Source organism: Onychostruthus taczanowskii, unplaced genomic scaffold (assembly GCF_017590055.1).
Source record: "Onychostruthus taczanowskii isolate IOZ18803 unplaced genomic scaffold, ASM1759005v1 scaffold24, whole genome shotgun sequence".
Classification (NCBI taxonomy): Eukaryota; Metazoa; Chordata; class Aves; order Passeriformes; family Passeridae; genus Onychostruthus; species Onychostruthus taczanowskii.
Genome location: NW_024499684.1, coordinates 1,491,958 through 1,514,111, shown reverse-complemented (window position 1 = coordinate 1,514,111; position 22,154 = coordinate 1,491,958). Strand labels below are relative to the sequence as shown.

The 22,154-nt window shown below is 48.0% G+C and overlaps 1 protein-coding gene across 11 annotated transcripts; it reads right to left on the bottom strand.

Moving 5' to 3' along the window:
• Positions 1–287: 287 nt before the first annotated feature.
• MFSD1 (major facilitator superfamily domain containing 1) lies at positions 288–20,411 on the bottom strand. Of its 11 annotated transcripts, XM_041406090.1 has the most exons (17): positions 20,111–20,411; positions 19,974–20,026; positions 19,491–19,603; positions 18,072–18,114; positions 17,674–17,741; positions 17,189–17,297; positions 16,610–16,712; positions 15,820–15,918; positions 15,077–15,188; positions 14,552–14,608; positions 13,888–14,044; positions 12,414–12,511; positions 11,598–11,710; positions 11,160–11,207; positions 10,944–11,004; positions 9,176–9,290; positions 7,660–8,950 (listed from the first exon to the last, which is right to left on the bottom strand). In XM_041406090.1, the coding sequence occupies exons 1-17, from the start codon at positions 20,262–20,264 to the stop codon at positions 8,891–8,893; spliced, it is 1,563 nt and encodes a 520-aa protein (XP_041262024.1). In that variant the 5' UTR covers positions 20,265–20,411; the 3' UTR covers positions 7,660–8,890. The 11 variants fall into 11 exon arrangements, 10 of the variants coding, with proteins under 10 accessions (XP_041262025.1, XP_041262024.1, XP_041262026.1 ...); XM_041406091.1 differs by lacking the exons at positions 7,660–8,950; positions 9,176–9,290 and adding an exon at positions 288–371; XM_041406092.1 differs by lacking the exon at positions 9,176–9,290.
• Positions 20,412–22,154: the final 1,743 nt, after the last annotated feature.

Below are 22,154 nucleotides of genomic sequence, written 5' to 3'. Positions count from 1 at the left end.
GTGGTGGCTCCGTGTCCTTCCTGTCCCTGAGGGACCAGAGCCTTCATTCCGTGATTCTCTCTGAATATTTTTCATTACTTTAAACCTTTCCCTGAGCTGGAATTTAACAGAAAATTGCCAGAACAGTTCCAAACCAGCCCCAAAATCAGCCTGCAAAGGATCCAGGAATCCTGAAAGATTCTTTTCCCCAGGAGTCACAGAAGCACCAGAGCACACACAGCCTCTGTGTTCCAACAAAGGAAATTTTATTTCAACAATAAAACTTGGTTTCAACAACAAATACTTTTTATTTCAGCAATAAAACTTTTCTTTCTTACTGACACGGAGATGGAACTCCAAACAGAGGAACTCTGAGCGGGCTGCACACGAGACTGGAAACAAATCATAAATAAGATTAATTTTATTAATATCAGTATTTTTAATTGCATTAAATGTCTTAATTAAACTCATAAATTTACACTATATATTTTAATTACTAATTGTATTAATGTTACTAATGTTATGAATATTAATAGAGCCTGTGAACATTAATGATGCAGCTGCAAACAAAACGAGCACTTGAACCTTAAAGCTCAGCTGCTCCCTGGGAGAACTTTTCCCTTCTGCTTTTCCTTCTTCTTTAAAATCTGGAAGGATCAAACACTGCTGTTAGAATTGTACATTAATTGTACATTAATGTCACTGCTATATTATTGTTTAAAAAAAAAAAGAAGTTTGGTGAAAATCTCCACATTTCAACAGTGATTTTTCCAAGCTGGGGATTGAAAGGAGCAGGAGAAGCTGATCTTCAAACTCACCTGACATGGAAGTGAAAATACAACACAAAAGCCTTGCAGAACACAGCTCAAGCCTTGCTATTCCAAATTAACCTGCTCAGTTCCCATTAAAAAAATGAGTAAGGGTAAGAATCAGTTCACACAACAATCTGTTCTTGTGAAAAACCAGCTCAAACCTACAAAAAAAACCCCACCCGTGTAAAACACTCACTGCCCAGGAGACAAAAAATGTAAACTGTCTAAAAAGAGAAAAATGTGATGAACATGCATTGGTCATTACCAGGCAACGAACCGAATTTCACTAATTTACTAATTAAAGTCACACACAGCACCTTCAAATACCACACAAAAACCAACGCTGTAAATAAAAATTCACCTATTCTACATAAAAAAACCCACGTGTCTCTGTCTATTACGACTCTCCCTGCCGGCAAACAAGAAATCCTCTGCTCCCACCATTCCCGGGACATCCCAGGCCGGATCCAGCCCGGGAGGATCCGCGGGCAGGGAAAAAGACAAATCCCAGCAGGATGAAAAGCCCAGGCACGACATTCCCTGCCCGTTACTATGGAGATCCCGAGCCTGGGATGAGCCAAAGCTTCCAGACGGGATCCTGAGCTGCCCCGACAATTCCAGGGCAGGAATGATCCCCAGCCAGGGCAGGAACACAGCGCAGGGAGAGCAGGGCTCAGCCCAGCCTCAGGGGGGGACACATCCATGAGCCAGGCTGGGATCCCGGCAATGGGAAGGGGAATGGGAAGGGGAATGGGGAATGGGGAATGGGAAGGGAAGAGCTGCCAGCGCTGCTGGATCTGCCCTTGGACCAGCTGGAACGCCAAGCCCAGGACAAGGCACAGCACGCAGCCAGCCCTGGGCTCTGCCCTCCCCTCCTTCCCCAGCTCAGGTTTCCCCTGGGATTCTGTGCCAGGAGAGCCCTGGGTGGCAGCTCCACGGGTGAGGATGAGCTGGTTCCAGCAGCTGTGCTCCATCCTTTATCCATGGGGAATCCCAGCTCCCCGAAATGAGGGACAGACCCCAGCCTGAGCCCCCGGGATGGAGGCAGCACATTCCCACTGCTCAGGAGTGCTGGGAACGTTCCTCTGCTCTGCCCCATTCCTTGGGCTGAATTCCTCCTTCCTTCTCCTCCCAGCCTGATTCTTGCAGCAGTTTATGAGCAGTAATTAATATCCAGGCAGGATGAAGGAGAGCAGGGTTCCCACTGCTTGGAGATGTTTATTATTTATTCCTCTTTAAGCCTTGTTAGATTAATCCATTTTAAATTACCACATGCTGCCAGGCACAATTATTGTAATTTATTGGGATCATTCCGGTGCTTTATTTCCCTCGGATGTGAGGTGGGGGCTGCTCTGCCAGGGCTCCCAGGAAGCTGCTGGAGCAGCATTCCCTTTCCCAGAGGGAACAACCCCCAGCCCAGCCTCCAGGCCACCATAATTCCTCTTTTTTTTTCAGCAGAGAGGAATCATGGAATAGTTTGGGATCTCAGAGCCCATCCCATCTCCTGTGCAGGGACACCTTCCCCATCCAGCCTGGCCTTGGACACTTCCAGGGATTTGGCAGCCACAGCTGCTCTGGCAAGGACAGAATTCCTGCCCCTGAACCTCTTCCTGCCTCATTTCCCACCTGGGACATTCCTCAGGTTTTCCAGGAAAAAAAAGAGTCCTCCAGCTGTGCCCTGTGTCACCTCATTTCTTTAGGAAAATTCCACATTTTTGTTAAAAGCTGCAGCTGCCATTATTCCCTTTAACTCCACGAGGGGCTGGGAGTCCATCAAGAGCCACTGTAAATAACAGCACCTTAAAGAACAGCACCTTAAATAATGTCACTAAATAACATCATCTTAAATAATGTCACTTGAAATGACAGCACTTTAAATAACACCACTTTAAATAAAATCACTTCAAATAATACAACTTTAAATAACACCACTTTAAATATTACCACTTCAAAAAATATCACCTTAAATAACACCACCTCGAATGATATCACTGTCAATAATATCCTCTTCAATAATATCATTCAAAAAAAAATCACTCAAAAAAAGTCATTAAAAAAAAAATCTCACTGTCAATAATATCCTCTTCAATAATATCATTCCAAAAAAAAATCACTCAAAAAAAAAGTCATTCAAAAAAAAACATAGCTCAAAAAAAATCACTACCAAAAAAATCCTGCCAAAAAAAAATCCCTACAAAAAAATATCACTCAAAAAAATATCACTCAAAAAAGATTACCACTCCAAAAAATATCACTCCAAAAAATATCACTCCAAAAAATAATGTCACTTGAAATGACAGCACTTTAAATAACACCACTTTAAATAAAATCACTTCAAATAATACAACTTTAAATAACACCACTTTAAATATTACCACTTCAAAAAATATCACCTTAAATAACACCACCTCGAATGATATCACTGTCAATAATATCCTCTTCAATAATATCATTCCAAAAAAAAATCACTCAAAAAAAAAGTCATTCAAAAAAAAACATAGCTCAAAAAAAATCACTACCAAAAAAATCCCGCCAAAAAAATAATCCCTACAAAAAAAATCACTCAAAAAATATCACTCCAAAAAGATTACCACTCCAAAAAATATCACTCCAAAAAATATCCCTCCAAAATTCCAGCAGTGCAGAACCACAGGACGGGATCCCTCGTGCTCCCCAAGCCCCCAGAGTGCCCTGGAATTCCAAATCTCTGCTTTCACCTCCTGCTTTTCCCCCCGGGCTGTTTGACCCTGGCAGCACAGCCAAGCCCAGCGCTCCTGGCACCGTTGTTATTTTAAACACACTTCCAATAAACTCCCCAATGCAGTCGGAGGCCTGCGAATAAACGAGCTCATTAAACACCCCTGGCACTTAGCAGCATCTCTGGTGGCCAATCCCAGCTCGGGCAGGGCTGTAATTTATAACTTTGATGCCCGTTTAATCTGCTCATAACCATCAATCTCTGATTTTTATTGCCCCGTTCTGCAGCCTGAGCAGAAAACCTGCTCCAATTAGCCCCCCACCAAAGAGACCCTCGCGAATAAATACTGACTTTAATATCCCACGGCACAATTCCCTGGGATCCATTTCTTATTTCTGGAATAAAAGAGCTGGGGAAGAGGTTTGTGATGACAAAAGCAGCCCCAGAGGGCTGGGGAAGAGCAGCTGGGGAGCAGGAGCTGCTCCGGGCAGCCCAGATGGCACCAGGAGCTTGTGGGGTGGGACGTGCCACAAGTCACCCTCCAGGGGGATGGGAGACCCCCAGAGCTGCAGCTGGCTCCAGCTCCAGCTCCAGCAGGGAATTGGGGTGCTTGGGAATGAGGCATGGAGCAGGGGAGGCTGCCAGGAAAAGGAAATCAGGGGGAGCCCATCAATCCCTGTCAATGCCAGGCTGCCAGGGATTCATCCCCAGTGCCAGGAGCTGCCAAAGGAGGAGCTGGAATAATGATTTTCCTCGGGATATCAGCCTGGCTCAGAGCTGGAATCTGCACCCTCTGGAGCATCAGAACCTGCAAGGTTCTCCTGGGGAAGAGCATTTCCCACTGAGGTGGAAAACCAGCCTGGTTTCCAGGCAGGAAAACAGATGGAGGCACCTGAATTGCTGCCCTTGAGCCCTGGGAAGCCTCTGAGCTCCTGATTCCTGCAGCTCCTCGAAGGGAATCTCTGCTGTGGCCATCAAAAACCTCGGACAGGGATCACAGCAGCAGCTCTGGAACTGCTGCATGGAATCCAAGCTGTGCTTTCTACTCAAAACCACAGACTGATCCCCCAGAAAAGCCCCACTTTGAGAATGGAGACAATTCCTGGCAGTGCTGGGGCAGGGGGATGTGCTCCCGAATCCCTGTGGTTCACTGGGAGGCCAGCTGCTAACTCTGTCAGGCAATATTCAGTGATGGATTCCAAAAGGATGTGCAGGGTAATCAGGCTCTGCTCCTGAGAGCACTAATTGGGTTAAGCTCATGAACAAACCCTTGGGAGCAGCAGCCTGGCCAAAGGGAGAGCAGGAAGGGCAGGAGGAAAGGACAAGGGAAAAAAATTATTCTGTGCAAAGGGAAAAAATGTGAGTCTGTGGATTGTGCCCTTCATCTGGCACCTTTAAAATGGCAGATTTAAAGTGGCATTTGAAAATGATTTTGGGAATGATTAATTAATGATCAAATAAAATGATTTTTTAAATGATTAATGGGAATAGAAATGGCACCAAAATGGATGGGTGTGGCATTATGGAAGTGCCAGGATCCTGGAATGGTTTGGAGGGACCCCAAATCCCACCCAGTGCCACCCCTGCCATGGCAGGGACACCTCCCCCTGCCCAGCCTGGCCTTGGGCACTGCCAGGGATCCAGGGGCAGCCTTGGGGAACCCATCCCAGCCCCTCCCTGGGAAGATTCCTGCCCAGCATCCCACCCAAGCCTGCCTCTGGCACTGGGGCCATCCCTGCTCCAAGCCAAGGACACCAAAGCAGGGGATGTGCTCCCTCTGCCCTGAATATCCCAAACAATCCCAGGCCAAGGACTGCCCCAGCAGCCTCCTCTGCTCTCAGCCATGGCAAAAGGAAAGGGCTGGCTTTGCTTCCCCTGCAGCACAGCACAGCCCAGAATTCCAAACTGAGAGGTTTGCCCCGGAGTCAGCTCTGAAATCACACTGGCATTACAGGCAATCCATCACCTGCCACTGAATTCATGTCAGAGTCCAGGGGCAGGGAAATCAATCCATGCAAACGAGGAGCTGCTGGACTTCCATGGAGCCTGGAGTGCCCCTCCAGCTTTCCCTCAGCTCTCCCTGTGTGCATCCCTCATTCCTGACACCTTCCTTCAGCTGGGGTGGCACCTCCAGTCTCACTACAAACTGCTTGCAGGGATTTCTTTGATCTAAAATCCTGGGAAATCTGCTTTAGGGAGCTCTTCTAAGCAATGCTTTTTCTGGTAGATTGGGAAGTCAAGGTTTGCCCTGGATTTCATCTTCATGGGGGTCTGGGATGCAGGGTGGGCAATGAGGGACACCCAAAAACCTCCTCTGGCCCAACAAATCCAAGTTGATTTGTTCCTACTGCTGCACTGTAAAATAAACCCCAAAACATGTATGTAAGAATGTTAAATAATATTAGAAATCCATGTCATGCTCACCTGCAGACGTTCTGGGAATAAAGTCGGGTTTTTGGCCAAGTCCTGGAGCGTGGAGTTGAAGGAAATTTCCATCAGGATTGAGGGGACACCTGAGATGTCCCTCTGGGTTTGCCCCAGCCCCAAAGGAGCATTTCCCCCAGCTGCCAGGAGGCTGCTCCTTCCCTGACCTTTATTTGCTATATTAAAGCAAACACACATGATTATTATTATTATTATTGTTATCATTATTATATATTCCATCCCATTCCAGCAGGGCTGTGGGATGTGCCAGCTCCACCAGGGCTCAGTTCCTGCCGTTCCCAGCTGTGCCCACACACAGAGCTTTGTAAACTCGTTAACAACTCCATTAATTACGGGCTAACGCTGATTGGGATCATCTGAGGAGCAGCCCCGTGTTCACAGACCCACAACTGCAAAATCAAAATCCCAGAGGAGCAGCTTGGGCAGGGGGAACAGAGCAGGAATATTTCTCCTTCTGTTCCCTGGAGGCCCCACCTTTGGCTTGAAGAACAGAGGAGCTCCAGCCCCAAATCCCAAAGAAATGAGGGAGTTTTCTTCCAAAGGTGCAGCTGGATCAGCCAAAGCTCATCCACCAACAGCTCCCCAAGCCCACTCAGGAGCACATGGAATAATCCAGAATCCTGGGATCCCTGAGGCTGGAAAAGCCCTCCCAGAGCATCGAGGTCCTGCTGTGCCAGATCCCCACCTTGTCCCCAGCCCAGAGCACTGGGGACACCTCCAGGAATTCCCTGGACACCTCCAGGGGTGGGCATCCAAACCTCCCTGGGCAGCCCAAAGCCTGACCACCCATTCCATGGGGAAATTCCTGCTGCTGCCCACCTGAGCCTCCCCTGGTAAAACCCAACAGAGAACACCAAGACTTCACCCACCTTGGAAATAAATCCAGTCCAGGAGAAGTTTGAGGTGCTTTTCCCAAAGACTGGACTCTATTCCACGGAATCCCTGATTGTTTTGGGCTGGAAGCACCTAAAAAACCAGGCGGCCAAGGGCAGGGACTCCTTCCAGCACTGCAGGGAGCCCTGTCCAGCCTGGCACTGCCAGGGATGGGCACCCCGTGCCCGTCAGGCACCAAAACAAACCCCGGCAGCCGCAGCCCCCAAGGTTTTCATCCCAATTTCCCGATTTGCCAACATCCCGAGGCAGCAGCGGGGCGGTGCTGACCTCTAGTGAGAGGTGGCTGGAAGAAGGAGCAATCCTGGGATAAATTCCCTCCCGGCTCCATCCCCTGCCCCTCCTCGGCCACCGCGGGCAGGGCACGCAGAGATTTTGAGCAATTGGCCCAATAAATGCCCGATTTTGATATATTTTCAATAACTGTGCCCAGGGAGGGTCAGAGCCCTCTCCACAGCCAGCCGGAGGGGCTGCAGCTCCCAGGGGAATTTGTCCCCCAGGAGTTCCCCCAGGGCTGGGGCAGGATGCTGAAGGGTGCGGGGAATTCAGCAAGTGAAACTGAAACAGGAACCGCAGGGCTGGAAAAGCCGGCCTGGAGGGAACAGCAGAGCAGCTCCCACCAGAACGCGTCAGAGTTCAAGAGAAGAAGAACAGCAAAATTCAATTTAATTCTCTCCCTCCCCATGCAAAAAAATCAACAACCCAGCAGTGGGGGAAGCTTTGCCTTTGGATCCTCAAAGAGAAACTTCCCCCAAACTCTCCACCCTTCCCAGGGGAAAAAAATGACCCCAACAAACCCAAAAGACAACAAGAGAACCCTCAACAAGCAAAAAGCAGCGTCCAGTGGAAGGCTTTATTTAAAAACACCCAAAATTCACAAGTCTACAAGGAAACCAGCAGCCAAGCCAAGCCCTCAGTGCTGGTTCTGAGGAGCCAGCAAAGCCAGTAAAACCCAGCACAGCTCAGGGGGCAGGAGCTCCCAGAGCTGCTGCTCTGCTTTCCACATTGTCCTTCAGAATCCAGAACTTTCACCCAAAAGGTCCTTCAGAAAAATGAGAGTTTTCCTGCTTCATCAAAAAAAGCTCCACTGCAAAGTCTCTTTTAAAACCAACTTTAAGACTGTGAGTTCTGCTTAAATTAAAATATTAAATTAAGAATATCCTACATCAAATGCAGCATTTTTATCCTAACAGACTCCTCTCTCTGCAGCCAGGCACAAGGCAAAGGCTCCTGAGCTTTTTGTGGCTCACAGGGACTCCCAGGAGCCATCCCAGGAACATTCCCCATTCCTGGGGCTCCACAAACCTCCTGCTCCTGCCCTGGAAAGCAAGATCTGCTCACTTCAGGGATCATTTATCTAATTACCTCGAGGAGTAATTAAACCAAAGCAAAATGCTCTCTGCAGGAGCTCTGGGAAGTCCCTCCTCAGCAAGGAGCCTCCCACTGCAGCGCTGGGAAAATGATGAGTTCCACCATGGAACTGGAGGCTTTTCCCTCTGGAAGCCAAACTCAGCACTTGCTTTAACTCTTTTTATGGTTTTTAGTCACTAACTCTTAAAAACAAATCAGTTTTCACATTATTCAGGCTTGGAGAGGTTATTGCTGTTCCAGACCTGGGATACATTCCAAGGTGAACACTTTCTGTCCTTGTGGAATTGGAGATTCCTCTCAGATATCCACTTGGGAGCTTTTCCTCACCTTCTTCTCTCAGAAAAACAAACCAGAGCAATGAAGGTGTCCAAGGGGAGAGGCTGGAAGTCCCCCCCTGCATCCAGGCTCATCCCAGCAATGCAATGATTGAGTTTTCCCATTTGCCAGCCAGAGATCAAATCCTGGCCCTGGCTCAGCTGCTCACGGAGTATCTGAGGCTGGAGCAGCTGCTCAGAGGTTCCACCAGAGCCACAATTCCCCATCAGCATCTCTGCCCTGCCCAGCAAGGAGGAGTTTTAGGCAATATTTTAAATCTAGGATCTAGGCTGGCAGCAAAGCACGGAGCATCTGCTGGTGCTGGGCTCTGTGTCCCAGGAAATTCAGTGTATTCCTGCTTTTCCACAGGGCCAAGCTGCTATTTCAGCACGCTTCTGTGGGCCAGGGTTGAGAAACAGGAGCAGTAATGAGCTGGGAGCTGCAAAAAAATAAAATTAAGACATTCCTCAGCTTCTGAGGTGGGCCAGCCTTTGATCCCTTTCCTTCATTCCATTTTTAATTATTGGGAGGTTTCTTTCTGAGACCAAATCCCAGGAATTTCACTCAGAGGTGGAGCTGCTGGCTGTTAAAACCAGCCAAATTCTTTAAATAAACCCCTGATTATTCTGGTTTTGAATTGTCTGTGAACCCCTGTTAGTGATACCTGAGCTCCAAGCTTGGACAGGTATTTATTCCTTAAACTAAAGGCATCAGCTTTTGGCAGCAATTTTGCCAAATCATCTTCATTCTGCCTTCTGAGCCTCTCCTGCTCTTCTGCTCTGCAAAAGAAAAAGTGGCAAAAAGATGTTTGCCCTGAGGGAAAACCCTGCCAAGCAGGGAATTATTGGAATATCAGTCAATATTTTAGTATTGTTATTGTAATAGCTAGGAAATGTTCTGGGCTATCAGGTGAATGAGCCTGAGATGTGCAGGGATCAATAATTCAGTGTAAAGAAAGAGAGAGGCTGATTTCTGCAGCTTCCTTTTATTTCATTCCAAGATTTCAGTAGAAAGAGAAACCTTTTGGTTTTTCCCAGATTACAACGTGCTCAGGGAGCTCTGTAACAACTTTTCTATCTATTAAACAAACTTTCATCCTTAAAATAAACATTACAATACAAAGAGAATCTAGAAGGCAATAAAAGACTGCTCAGCAGTCTCAGAGTTCAGAAATCTACCAAAAAAAAAGGTCCCTTTGAGCATCTGTGGCTCTTTTTGCACTGTGGTGAAAGGACACAACCCAAAGCTGTGAATACATTGAAAAAGTGGTTTTTGCATGAGGACAGTGACAGAACAGCAGCAGGGAGGTGCTGGGAGCCCTGGGTGGGAACACAAAAAGGCTTTTTGCTCAGGAAGCTCCACCCTGTGAGCTCAGGGGTCTGAGCTCAGCTTTGCTCCAGGGGCCCCTGGGGAGGCAGAGCCCAGCCCAGCAGGAAAAGGAATTTTGGAATTGTGAGAACACAGCAGGGGCTGAGGCAGTGCTGGAAGCCCCAGGGGTGAGTGGATCTTCCAGAGAGCTACAGAGCAACCTCAGCTCTGCTGCTGGCAGCTGGGGAGGTGCTGGAGCTCCCACCTGGGATGGGCTTTGCTATTCAACTTTCCTTTCTGCAAGAAATGGGGACAACAATTACTGCAAACCCTGGCCTGGGGCAGCCCAGATCCCCCAGAACCCCTGGAATTGTCACACAAGGGTGACAAACCCTGAAATGGGACATCCCAGATCCCACAGAACCCCTGGAATTGTCACACAAGGGTCACAAACACTGAAATGGGACAGCCCAGATCCCCCAGAACCACTGGAATTATTACACAAGGGTCACAAACCCTGAGATGGGACACCCCAAACCCCCCAGAATCCCTGGAATTGTTACACAAGGGTGACAAACACTGAAATGGCACATCCCAAACCCCACAGAATCCCTGAATTGTTACTAGGGTGACAAACTCAAACACTGAAATGGCACATCCCAAACCCCACAGAACCCCTGGAATTGTTACACAAGGGTCACAAACCCTGAGATGGGACATCCCAAACCCCACAGAACCCCTGGAATTGTTACACAAGGGTGACAAACCCTGAAATGACACATCCCAAACCCCACAGAACCCCTGGAATCACTGATTTGTTACACTAGGGTGACAAACCCTGGCCTGGGACAGCCTAAATCCCATCAGTGCTGTGATTTAGGCTCAAACCACCACACTTCACTTGTGAGGCCACTGAAATAAAGGAAAACAGAGAGGAACAGTGCCAGGAAAGGACACCTGGATAATGCTGCCCCAAACACTGACTGACAGGAGGCAGGATATGAAATCCAAAAACAGACTGAAGAAAATAAATCCAGCAGAAATCAGATTGGAGAAATGATCTGCTCAATCCCTTCAGGACAAACACTTCCCAAGGCACTGACATCTGCTGGCTCTGTACTTACTCAGAAGCAGCTGCTTTTTGCAGTTTTGCCCTTTTCTTTGCAGACCAGTTGAGATCACCACCTGTAAGAGCAGCAGTGGGCACTGAGACCTTCCAAACTGGGGTTTTGTGGCTTTGCTATCAAAACTCCCCCCAGGAGCTCTCAGAGCACTGAGAAAGCAGAAGAAAGATTTTACAGAAGTAGAAACTGAGGGAAGGAGAAGCTGCAAAGACTCACCTGTGAGGTGATTCACGAAGTACAGCATGACCACAGCTATCAGTGACACTGCAAGAGGAAAGGGACAGTTTTAGCTGACAATAAATGACCAGGCTGAACCCACAGCCAAGATTTTCATGGAATCTCTAACTCAGAGGAGTTTCCTGCTTTTGTAAATCTCCCTGTGCTCACAGAACGTGGTAATTCAGAAAGGATTTTAATTTTAAACTTATAATTTACACTTTAAAAGCACTGTTTGTCTACTCTCACTCCATTTTTTAAACACTGAAACTCTCCACGCTTCAAGGAAACCCCAAGCACTTCAGTGGCTGTGAGTTCATCCCAACACTGCCCCAGCTGACACCTCTTGGAGAGGAATGTTTCTGTTTCCCAGGAAATGTGAAGCCAGAGAGCCCAGTGAAGCTTCCTGAGCCCATTCCCAGCGTGTTCCAGACTCACAGCAAACACAGGCACTGAAGAAGACCTCCAGGAACAGGTATCCCCTGGTGTCCAGGATCATGCCAGCTGCTATGGCAATCACTGCCAGGCCCAGGTTCTGGATGGACTGCATGCTGGGACAGAGCAGGAACAGCAGTGATTTCTTTCTTTCTTTCTTTCCTCAGGAAAATGGAGTTTCATTTCCTCAGGGAAAGCTCCTCAGTGGCACTGAGCCCATGAGAGCTGCACTGTCCCCGTTTGTTGGGACATGGGGAGGCAGGGCTGGGTTTTGCAGGAGTTCCTGTGCCTCCCCCAGCCTCGGGCTCTGTCCCAAACCCCCCTCCCCAGAGCAGCCTGGAACTCCTGCTCCCAGCCTGGAGGAGCTGGAACCAGGAATGGGTTGGATCTGCTCAGATTCCGTGCTTCCAGAGTGCCAGGGATCAGGGCATGGCTGGGGATGGAAGGGACCTTAAAGCCCACCCAGACCCATGGGCAGGGACCCCTCCCACTGCCCCAAGGGTCCAACCTGGCCTTGGGCACTGCCAGGGACCCAGGGGCAACCTCAGCAAATCCAGGAATCCCACCCCAGCCCCTCCCCACCCTCCCAGGGAACAATTCCTTCCCAGTGTCCCATCTCTGGAGTTTAAACCATCCCCCCTTGCCCTGGCACTCCAAGGTCCCTCCCCAGCTCTCCTGCAGGCTCCCTTCACTGGAATTCCCAATGCCATCCATCCCTGCCCTCTCCCCGTGTCCTGCCCCTCTGTCCCTTGTCCCCAGGTCACCCCAAAGCTGCTCCCTGCAGGCTGGAGAGCCCTGCACTGCCACAAAGGTACTCACAAGCCATAGGCAGTTCCCAGCTGGTGCTCGGGGACAACAAAGGCCACCATGGGCCACAGGGCACAGGCCAGCAGGGAATAGGACACGCCCAGCAGGCACTGGGGACACAGGGGACACGGGGTCACAGCAGGGCCACCCAACAGATCAGTGCACCCCCAACAGGGACAGAGAGCGGCTCAAGGAACGCTCTGTGCCATGAAACTGGAAATAAATGTCCACACTCGGGGCTTCTTCTGGGAATGATCCCCAAAAATAATCCCTGGTGATTTAAATTGGGGTCTGATTGAGCACCCAGAGCTGCACCTCACGGGAAAGATGCTTGAAAACCAAAGTTGTGAATCCCTGCCCCACTGAGGAGCAGCACAGGGCTCAGCTCCAAACCAACACTGCAGGAAATCTGCCTCAAGGAAAGATGCTTGAAAACCAAAGTTGTGAATCCCAAAGTTTGAATCCATTTGAAAATGTGAATTCTCAAGAATTTGAGAAGAATGCACATTTTTACTGAGGTTCCATCCAGCACATCAGAGGCTGCTTGAGTAACAGTGATAAGCTTCAGAAATAAATTAAAATAACGATTTTTAGGAGAAAAATAAGCAGTTTGAATAATAGTAAAAAACTTCAGAAATAAAGTAAAAGAGCAAGTGAGCAGTTTCAATAACAGTAAGAAGCACCCAGAGCTGCACCTCACGGGAAAGATGCTTGAAAACCAAAGTTGTGAATCCCAAAGTTTGAATCCATTTGAAAATGTGAATTCTCAAGAATTTGAGAAGAATGCACATTTTTACTGAGGTTCCATCCAGCACATCAGAGGCTGCTTGAGTAACAGTGATAAGCTTCAGAAATAAATTAAAATAACGATTTTTAGGAGAAAAATAAGCAGTTTGAATAACAGTAAAAAACTTCAGAAATAAAGTAAAAGAGCAATTTTTAGGATAAAAGTGAGCAGTTTGAATAATAGTAAAAAAAACTTCAGAAATAATTTAAAAGAACAATTTTTAGGAGAAAAGTGAAGACCTGGCAGAGGAATTTAGTAATGGAGTGAGGAATCTTTTCCACCTCCCAACACACACAATAATTCAGTGCCAACCCCATTGCTTAATTTATATTTATGAAAGAAATATTTGATAATTTATTTCTATTTAGGTCTAAACCCCAGAAATAAATATTTGATATTTAATTCTATTTAGGTCTAAATCCCATAAATAAATATTTGATATTTTATTTCTATTTAGGTCTAAACCCCAGAAATAAATATTTGATATTTTATTTCTATTTAGGTCTAAATCCCAGAAATAAATATTTGATATTTTATTTCTATTTAGGCCTAAATACCAGAAATAAATATTTGATATTTGATATTTTATTTCTATTTAGGGCTAAACCCCAGAAATAAATATTTGACATTTTATTTCTATTTAGGCCTAAACCCCAGCAATAAATATTTAATATTTCCTTCTGTTTGGGACTGAGTTACCATGGCTATCCAGGGGTTCCAGAAGGTGAAGGCCAGCATGATGTGTGAGGCCAGCGTGGTGACCACAGCACACAGCACCCAGATGATGTTCTTGCCAACTTTATCCACCAGCAGGCCAAACACTGGGGACATGGGGGCTGAGATGATGTACACGATGCTGCAGGAGAGGGAAATTCCAGATTTAACACCCCCTGAGTCCTTTGTTAATTCCAGGGACAGAAGAAAAAAGCAGCCCCCAAAAAACCCCAGTAATTTAGAATTCCCAAAGGGCTTGAGGACATGGAAGTGCTCAGCAGCCAACAGTGACAGACTCAGTGTTTTCTTGGGGGGTTTCACTGCTTTGGGCTTTGGCCACGTCTCAAATTCATCCTCAGACTACCCAAACTGAGCTCCTTTAGTGTTGTTATTAAACTGCTTTTATCACTCAGGGAAGAATCACTAAATACTAAAATAAAACCCCCCAGAGCTTTTTCTTTCCAGTGTGAACACCTGTTTTTAATAAAAAAACACATCCACATTTCCCAGTTATTCCTTGGGTCTGTGAAATTATTTCTGCACTTAAATGCAGCTCACAGGAGATCCCAAATCTCTTCCCACCTGCCCAGAGCCCACAAATACACCCTAAAATTTGGCAGTGTTCCTTATTAAATCCACCACAATGTACCTGTTAATTGCACTGGCTTCTTGAGAGGAAAATCGGAATTTTTCAATAAAGAAAACCCTGAGGGGAGGAAAAACATTATTTAGGAAAATGCAGACCTGAAGGACAAGAAATCAAAATGAAGTTAGACAAAGACATGAGAATCTCAGTTACAAAAAAAAAATTAAATAGAGCTTTGACATAAATATCCCAGATTCTAACTTATAATTCATTTAGGAGCTTGTTAGCAGACTCCACAGATTTTAATTTAAGGATCACTCTAATTATTACACTTTGGGGAACACACAAAAAGTCCATAACCAATATTTAACCAAAATACTGAGGTACTGGGTTGTAAATATGGAAGGAATCCTACAGGACCCCAAATTCCACCCCATGTTTTAAAGTGGATCCAGTTTTAATCAGGAAATCAAACATTCCTCACGCCCCCCAGTTCGTAATTCCCAAAGAATGTGAAGTTTTTAAGCATTTTGGTCACAAGCTTGGCCAGATTCCAAGGGAATGGCTGGAAAAGTGGGTGGCACTTACTTGCCAAGGCCAATGAAAGGGAAAACTGCAGCGTAGTAACAGACACAGATGACAAAGATGAGCCACAAGGACAGGGAGAAATCCTTCACATCTGTCAGCTTGATCACTTCTCCTGCACAGGGGGGGACACAGCGTGCCATCAGTCAGGATGGACAAACACCCAGGAGTAACAGACACAGATGACAAAGATGAGCCACAAGGACAGGGAGAAATCCTTCACATCTGTCAGCTTGATCACTTCTCCTGCACAGGGGGGGACACAGCGTGCCATCAGTCAGGATGGACAAACCTGGCATTCATCACACCCAGCTGATCCCAAATCCCTCCTAAAGCACAGCCCTGGCTGGACATTAAAGGTCCCTTCCATCCCAAACCAGGCTGGGACTCCACTGGATCTCAAACTGAGTTTATTTTTAATTGGCTTGAGCTGTCCCACGTGGAAAACTCAAGCCTGCACACACTGACAGGGAGGAGCTCCATGGTTCTGCACCCCTGCTAAAGGAAATCAGCTCCAAGAAAACACAGAACCAGTGGCACAAATGGGTGCAAACTTTGGTTTTTATAAATAAAGCAGGTGACAGTGCATCTGCCTGCTGAGCTGGTGTTTAAAACTAACACTCCATGGAAAAATCAGCTCAAATTTTGATTGGAAGTGTGACAAAGTTTAGAAGCAGGCACTGAATGACCTGAAAAGCAAAGCTGGCTGGGGCAGGGGGGCTGGAAGGGTCAGGCCCAGCACTCACCTGTTTTCCCCTGCTCTTTACAAAGCAGCTTCTCTGCTCTCCTGTCCAGGTAAGCCAGGATTAAAGCACAGCTCAGTGAGAAGAGACAGGTGACCCCACCTGAAGAAGGCAACACCACATGGTCAGCTGACAGCTCGAGCAGTAATTTGGTTTTCAGCCCAATTAGAGCAGTTTTTGGGCATGTCAGGTACACCAAGTTTAGCACCAGCTTTAAGGCTCAAGAGCTGCACAACTCAAAGGTTCAGGTGTAAATCAGAACCCTGGCACGTGGCACACACCTGCCTTGGAGCACAGGCATGTACATGGGTTTATTTTATATTTATTTAAAATGTCACCAGCTCCTCATCTGCCCCTTGCAGGAACAGAAACAAACCTGGCCTCATTCCCAGCACCACAATCTCCATGCCCATGGCTCTGAGGGAAGGGAACACACCCCAAAATTGTTCAAATTTCCCTTTTACAATCAGATAACCCACAGGCAAGCTTTGACACTCCGCAGAAAATTTTTCAAGCCTATCCTTTGCTCAGAGGATGTGAAATATTTCATCTCCACAAGACACAGACTTGAATTTGGCAGCCCCAAAAACGCCACAGCATTTCAGCTGCAGTAACTTGAGAGAAAATGAGATTATGATACAAAAGGTGTTGGGAATTGCTGTTCCTAAGCTCAGACAGAGTTGTTCTGCTTTTAAGTGGTCAATAAATGCTTTTAAGTGATTAATAAATGCTTTTAAATGATTAATAAATCAGTAACACACACGAGGTGGCACCAACCCAGAACATCACTGACCTATGAGCAGAGCCAGGCCGAGGGTGCTGGGACCAGTGTAGCCCAGGAGATCCTGAACTCTGGAGTAGATCCATCCCATAATATTCATGTTCACCGTGCTCCCCTAGGCACAACAGAGCCACGTGAAGAACCCAGCCTTTCCCAGCTGCAGGGATTCACCAAGAGTTATTAAAATGCCACCCAGGGGACAGCAGGGAAGAGGATCCAAGGGATTCCCTGCTGGGTTGGTAACAAAGCAATCCTTGCAACAAGGATTCCACACCACAAACTGAAATTCATACAAGCCTGGAGAGTTTTCACTGATGGGAAGTGCACAAACCCACAGGCACGAGCTCATAAACTGAGCTGAATTGGACAGGTTTGATCCAACAGGATTGCCAGCTGACAGGCAGCAGGAAAAAGCCCCTTTTCCCTCCTTCTGCCCCCAGGAAAGGATCCGTGGCTGCCAGCACTGCAACATCCCCCTGCCCCAGCCAGGAGCAGCTCCCAGCTCCAGCAGGGAAACACCTGCAGTGCTTAAACCCCCCCAAAAGGAGCCTAAAATGGGAGCAGAGCCCCCCTCTGCAGGTGCACACTCACAATCCTGGCCATGCTGAGCTGCAATCCAAACACCAGGTTGAGCTCCTTGCCCTTGAACCAGCTCACTGCATAGGTGTTCTGGGCCACTGCCAGGGACTCACCACCAATCCTGCAAAAACACAGCACCCTCAGTGCAGCAGGCACAGCAGGAAGGGCCTTGGCAGCAGCACACTGCAGAGAGCTGCCTGGGCACAGGCTGACTTGGTGCAGGTCTGAGTACACGAGGCAACAGAAAGCCAAAATGGAAGTGCAGGGATTGAAGAACAGTTGGGGCTTCCAGAGGTTTTGATTCAGCAACACCTGCAAAGTGCTGGCTTTGGTTTTCTGAGTTACACAAGAACTGCAGATCCTGCATTCCTCAGCTTCAGAGGTCTCAGAATGCACCAGCTCTGGCTCCACGTGGCAGCACTTTTCTAGGAGAGCTTTCTAGGGTTAGTTTTTGTAGTTTTCCTAAAAAGAGCACAAATCTGCCCTTCCAGACTCACCCAAAGATGAATCTGCCCACTTCCATCAGCCAGAAGGTATTGAACAGTGCTCCCAGAGCAAAAACCACCTGCACAGCAGCAAAGGAGAATGGTAATTGTGCCTTTCAGGTATGCAACAGAGCAGGACTGTCTGAAAACAAAAATTGTTTCCCTTCCCACATCCATTTCCTGCTCCTTTTGGTTTTTGCTCCCTCTGCTGTCCTGGCCCAGCTGGGACTGTGGCAGCCTCAAGCAATTTCACATCAAACACACAGAACCGTGGGTCCTTCCCACAATTCCAGCCACATTCCAAGGTTCCCCCTCCCAACACAGCCCAGGCTTCTCCCAGTCCAGTTCCCAGCTGAGGTGAAACACAAACTGCAGGCCCAGACCATCCTCCAGCCCCTCCCTGCACTCACCTGCCCAACACACACAAAGCTGCTGAATATTACAGTGCCCAGCCTGCAAAGACAAGAAAATCACTTCATGCACAAGCAGAATCCTCTCTTTTCCACCACAAAACACTATTTTGGACCTGCAGCAGGGAAACAAGGGGAGCTGGATGGGCAATTAAAAGGTTTGTGTTATAAACTGTGCAGCTCAGCAATTCCCACAGAGAACAGGGAGTGCAAGGTGGTGTTTCTGAAACCAAATTATTTAAGTTATAAAGGAAAGGAAGCTCATCTATATTGTTCAAAAATCCTAAATGGAGTGGGGAAAACATTGAAGATGTTTATTGTAACCTGGAAAAGCTTTAGAACATCAAGGGTAAAGCTCAGCTGCAGTTTCAGCTCAGGATTCCCTGCACATGAGAGCCACAAAGGCTGCACTCACCGGATCCCAAACACTCTGTCTATCAGGAACCCTCCAAAGAAGCACAGCACCACGTTGGGCCACGAGTACCAGGCATAGAGAGCCATGAACTGGGCTGTGTTCACCTTCATGTCCTGCACAGCACAGGGATGGGGAAAAACATTCTGAGCTAGCTGTGTGCACACAGAGTCAGCATTCAGGAGAGCCAGCGTTTTCTGTAACCCACAGAATTCCTAGACTGGAAGGGATTCATTTTGTTCCAAGCCCAGGGACACCTTCCTCTATCAGGGGGTGCTCCAAATGGCCTCGGCACTGCCAGGGATCCAGGGACAGCCACGGCTGCTCTGGGCACCCCGTGGCAGGGCCTGCCCGCCCTCCCAGGGAACAATTCCTCCCCAAATCCCAAACCTCCCCTGTGCCAGCGGGAAGCCCTTCCCCATGCCCACACAGCAGGTCACTCTCCGCGTTTTCCAAAGCGCCCTGACAGCGACTCACCCGCTGAACCTGCGTCTGCAGAGCGGCCGGGTTGTCGTAGCAGAAGTAGCTGCCTGCAGGGAGAAGGGGACGCCTCAGGGCTCTGCCCCACACCCCACCCCCCAGCCCCCACCCCACACGCAGCGCCCCGGGCCCGTCCCGCTATTACAGTGCCCAGCCTGCAAAGACAAGAAAATCACTTCATGCACAAGCAGAATCCTCTCTTTTCCACCACAAAACACTATTTTGGACCTGCAGCAGGGAAACAAGGGGAGCTGGATGGGCAATTAAAAGGTTTGTGTTATAAACTGTGCAGCTCAGCAATTCCCACAGAGAACAGGGAGTGCAAGGTGGTGTTTCTGAAACCAAATTATTTAAGTTATAAAGGAAAGGAAGCTCATCTATATTGTTCAAAAATCCTAAATGGAGTGGGGAAAACATTGAAGATGTTTATTGTAACCTGGAAAAGCTTTAGAACATCAAGGGTAAAGCTCAGCTGCAGTTTCAGCTCAGGATTCCCTGCACATGAGAGCCACAAAGGCTGCACTCACCGGATCCCAAACACTCTGTCTATCAGGAACCCTCCAAAGAAGCACAGCACCACGTTGGGCCACGAGTACCAGGCATAGAGAGCCATGAACTGGGCTGTGTTCACCTTCATGTCCTGCACAGCACAGGGATGGGGAAAAACATTCTGAGCTAGCTGTGTGCACACAGAGTCAGCATTCAGGAGAGCCAGCGTTTTCTGTAACCCACAGAATTCCTAGACGGGCTGGGATGGAAGGGACTCGTTTTGTTCCAAGCCCAGGGACACCTTCCTCTATCAGGGGGTGCTCCAAATGGCCTCGGCACTGCCAGGGATCCAGGGACAGCCACGGCTGCTCTGGGCACCCCGTGGCAGGGCCTGCCCGCCCTCCCAGGGAACAATTCCTCCCCAAATCCCAAACCTCCCCTGTGCCAGCGGGAAGCCCTTCCCCATGCCCACACAGCAGGTCACTCTCCGCGTTTTCCAAAGCGCCCTGACAGCGACTCACCCGCTGAACCTGCGTCTGCAGAGCGGCCGGGTTGTCGTAGCAGAAGTAGCTGCCTGCAGGGAGAAGGGGACGCCTCAGGGCTCTGCCCCACACCCCAACCCCCACCCCACACGCAGCCCCCCGGGCCCGTCCCGCACCGAATCCCAGGAAGCACATGAGGGCCAGGACGAGCAGGCGGTGCGGGAGGCGGCGGGGGTCGCAGGCGGCGGGCAGGGCGCGGGGAGGGCCCGGGGAGCCGCCGCCGCCATCGCCGCCATCGCCGCCCAGCAGCGCCCGCTGCTCGTCCGCCATCGCGCCCGCCTCACGTGAGCGCCCCGCACGTGACCCGCCCCCCACGTGACACCCCCCGCACGTGACCCGTTGCCATGGCAGCGGCGGGCCGAGGCCTGCCGGGGGGGGCCCTGGGAAAGTGAAATGAATATTTTTTAAAAAATGGAAATCGTGAAAAACGAGGTTTCACTAAGCTTCATTAACAACAGAAATAAAACGCGTATCTTTACAACAAAGTCACTTTGACACTACACATCTAAAATCCATTTTCATATCTGTGAAAAGCCAATGTTATAATACGGATCTCCAACAGAAATGGAAGTGGAAATGGAGTTTGAGGGCCAGGCTGCAAGGCTGAGCACCCAGGGAAATGCACCAGATTGTGAAATTGCTGCACAATTGCTGAAATTGTCCTTCTTTTGGGTGTTGAAGTCGTGGGATCATGGAATCACTGGAAGGCTTCTCCTCTCCAAAGTCATTTTTCTTGAGCTGTTTGCTCCAACAGGTTCTTGCCATATCAGAAAAACCCCTGAAAAAGCTACTTTTTTACTGTAAAAAGCTCCAGTCTGCCATCAAATTTCACCTTCTTGCACCAAAAATGACCTGAATCCTGTGTACACATCATCAATGGCTTTCTGATGAAAAGATGGTCTTTTTGAATAAAATATGCTCTTAATGAGGCACAACCCCTTGTGATTTAAGCCTTTATTTACCTTTTCAAGGTGTAGAAAGCAAAGGGCTGAGTTTTACCTGAGATGCTGAATGACACACTCACCTCCCAGCCACTCTGTCATGAATTTGATGAGGAACCATGGAGGAAAGTCAAAACAACCTCTCAAAACATGCAGGCATCACGTTGTGAGTCAGCTCAGGCTCCTCCTGGACATAGCAAAGGGCTGAGTTTTACCTGAGATGCTGAATGACACACTCACCTCCCAGCCACTCTGTCATGAATTTGATGAGGAACCATGGAGGAAAGTCAAAACAACCTCTCAAAACATGCAGGTATCACGTTGTGTTACCTCTTGGACACAAATCACTTCATTTCACTTGATACATGTCTGTTCAGAGACCTGCCAAAAGAGAAATGTGCTATGAACTTAGTCATGCTCAACTGCTCTAAACTCCTTTAGATTCCTTGAAATCTGAGCATCTCAGTTTACCACAGTGCCTGTGAAAAACATGGGCTTAAATGACAAGGCTTTGTTGGAAAAGCAGTTGTGCAACAAACTGGAGAGTTTCAGTGACAAACTGGAGGATTCCAGTGACAAACTCAAGGGTTTCTGTGACAAACTCGAGGGTTTCTGTGACAAACTCGAGGATTCCAGTGACAAATTCAAGGGTTTTTGTTAAAAACTCAATGGTTTCTGTGACAAACTCAAGGGTTTCTGTGACAAACTCAAGGTTTTTGTTAAAAACTCAATGGTTTCTGTGACAAACTCGAGGGTTTCTGTGACAAACTCAAGGGTTTCTGTGACAAACTCAAGGGTTTTGTTAAAAACTCAATGGTTTCTGTGACAAACTCGAGGGTTTCTGTGACAAACTCAAGGGTTTCTGTGACAAACTCGAGGATTTTGTTAAAAACTCAATGGTTTCTGTGACAAACTCGAGGGTTTCTGTGACAAACTCCAAGGTTTTCATTGCCACTTGAGGGAGCTCAAAGATAATTGTCCTTGCAGAGCCACCTGGAGTTTCCTGATTCCAGGGAGACAATTTCTATCCACAGATCAAACAGGTAACTTTGGGAAGCAAAGCTAAATCGAGCCTGGCGTTGTGTTTATCTTGTTCTGTGTCACACCAGGCTCTTGATCAGAGAGTAAGAAATTACAGCCATGCACCCAGGATATTTAAGAGGAGGAAAAGACAGTTTTCCATTTGCTAATTCCCAGTATTTGCCTTTGCCCCAGTCCC

What these genes read in the sequence shown, in the direction of transcription:
- MFSD1 (XM_041406090.1), bottom strand. Translation starts at nt 20,264, where the DNA reads ATGGCGGACGAGCAGCGGGCGCTGCTGGGCGGCGATGGCGGCGATGGC. An exon ending in CATGTGCTTCCTGGGATTCG is followed by an intron (nt 20,027 to 20,110) that starts GTGCGGGACGGG and finishes TTCTCCCTGCAG; the next exon opens with GCAGCTACTTCTGCTACGAC. An exon ending in CTTCGTGAATCACCTCACAG is followed by an intron (nt 11,005 to 11,159) that starts GTGAGTCTTTGC and finishes CTGCTCTTACAG; the next exon opens with GTGGTGATCTCAACTGGTCT.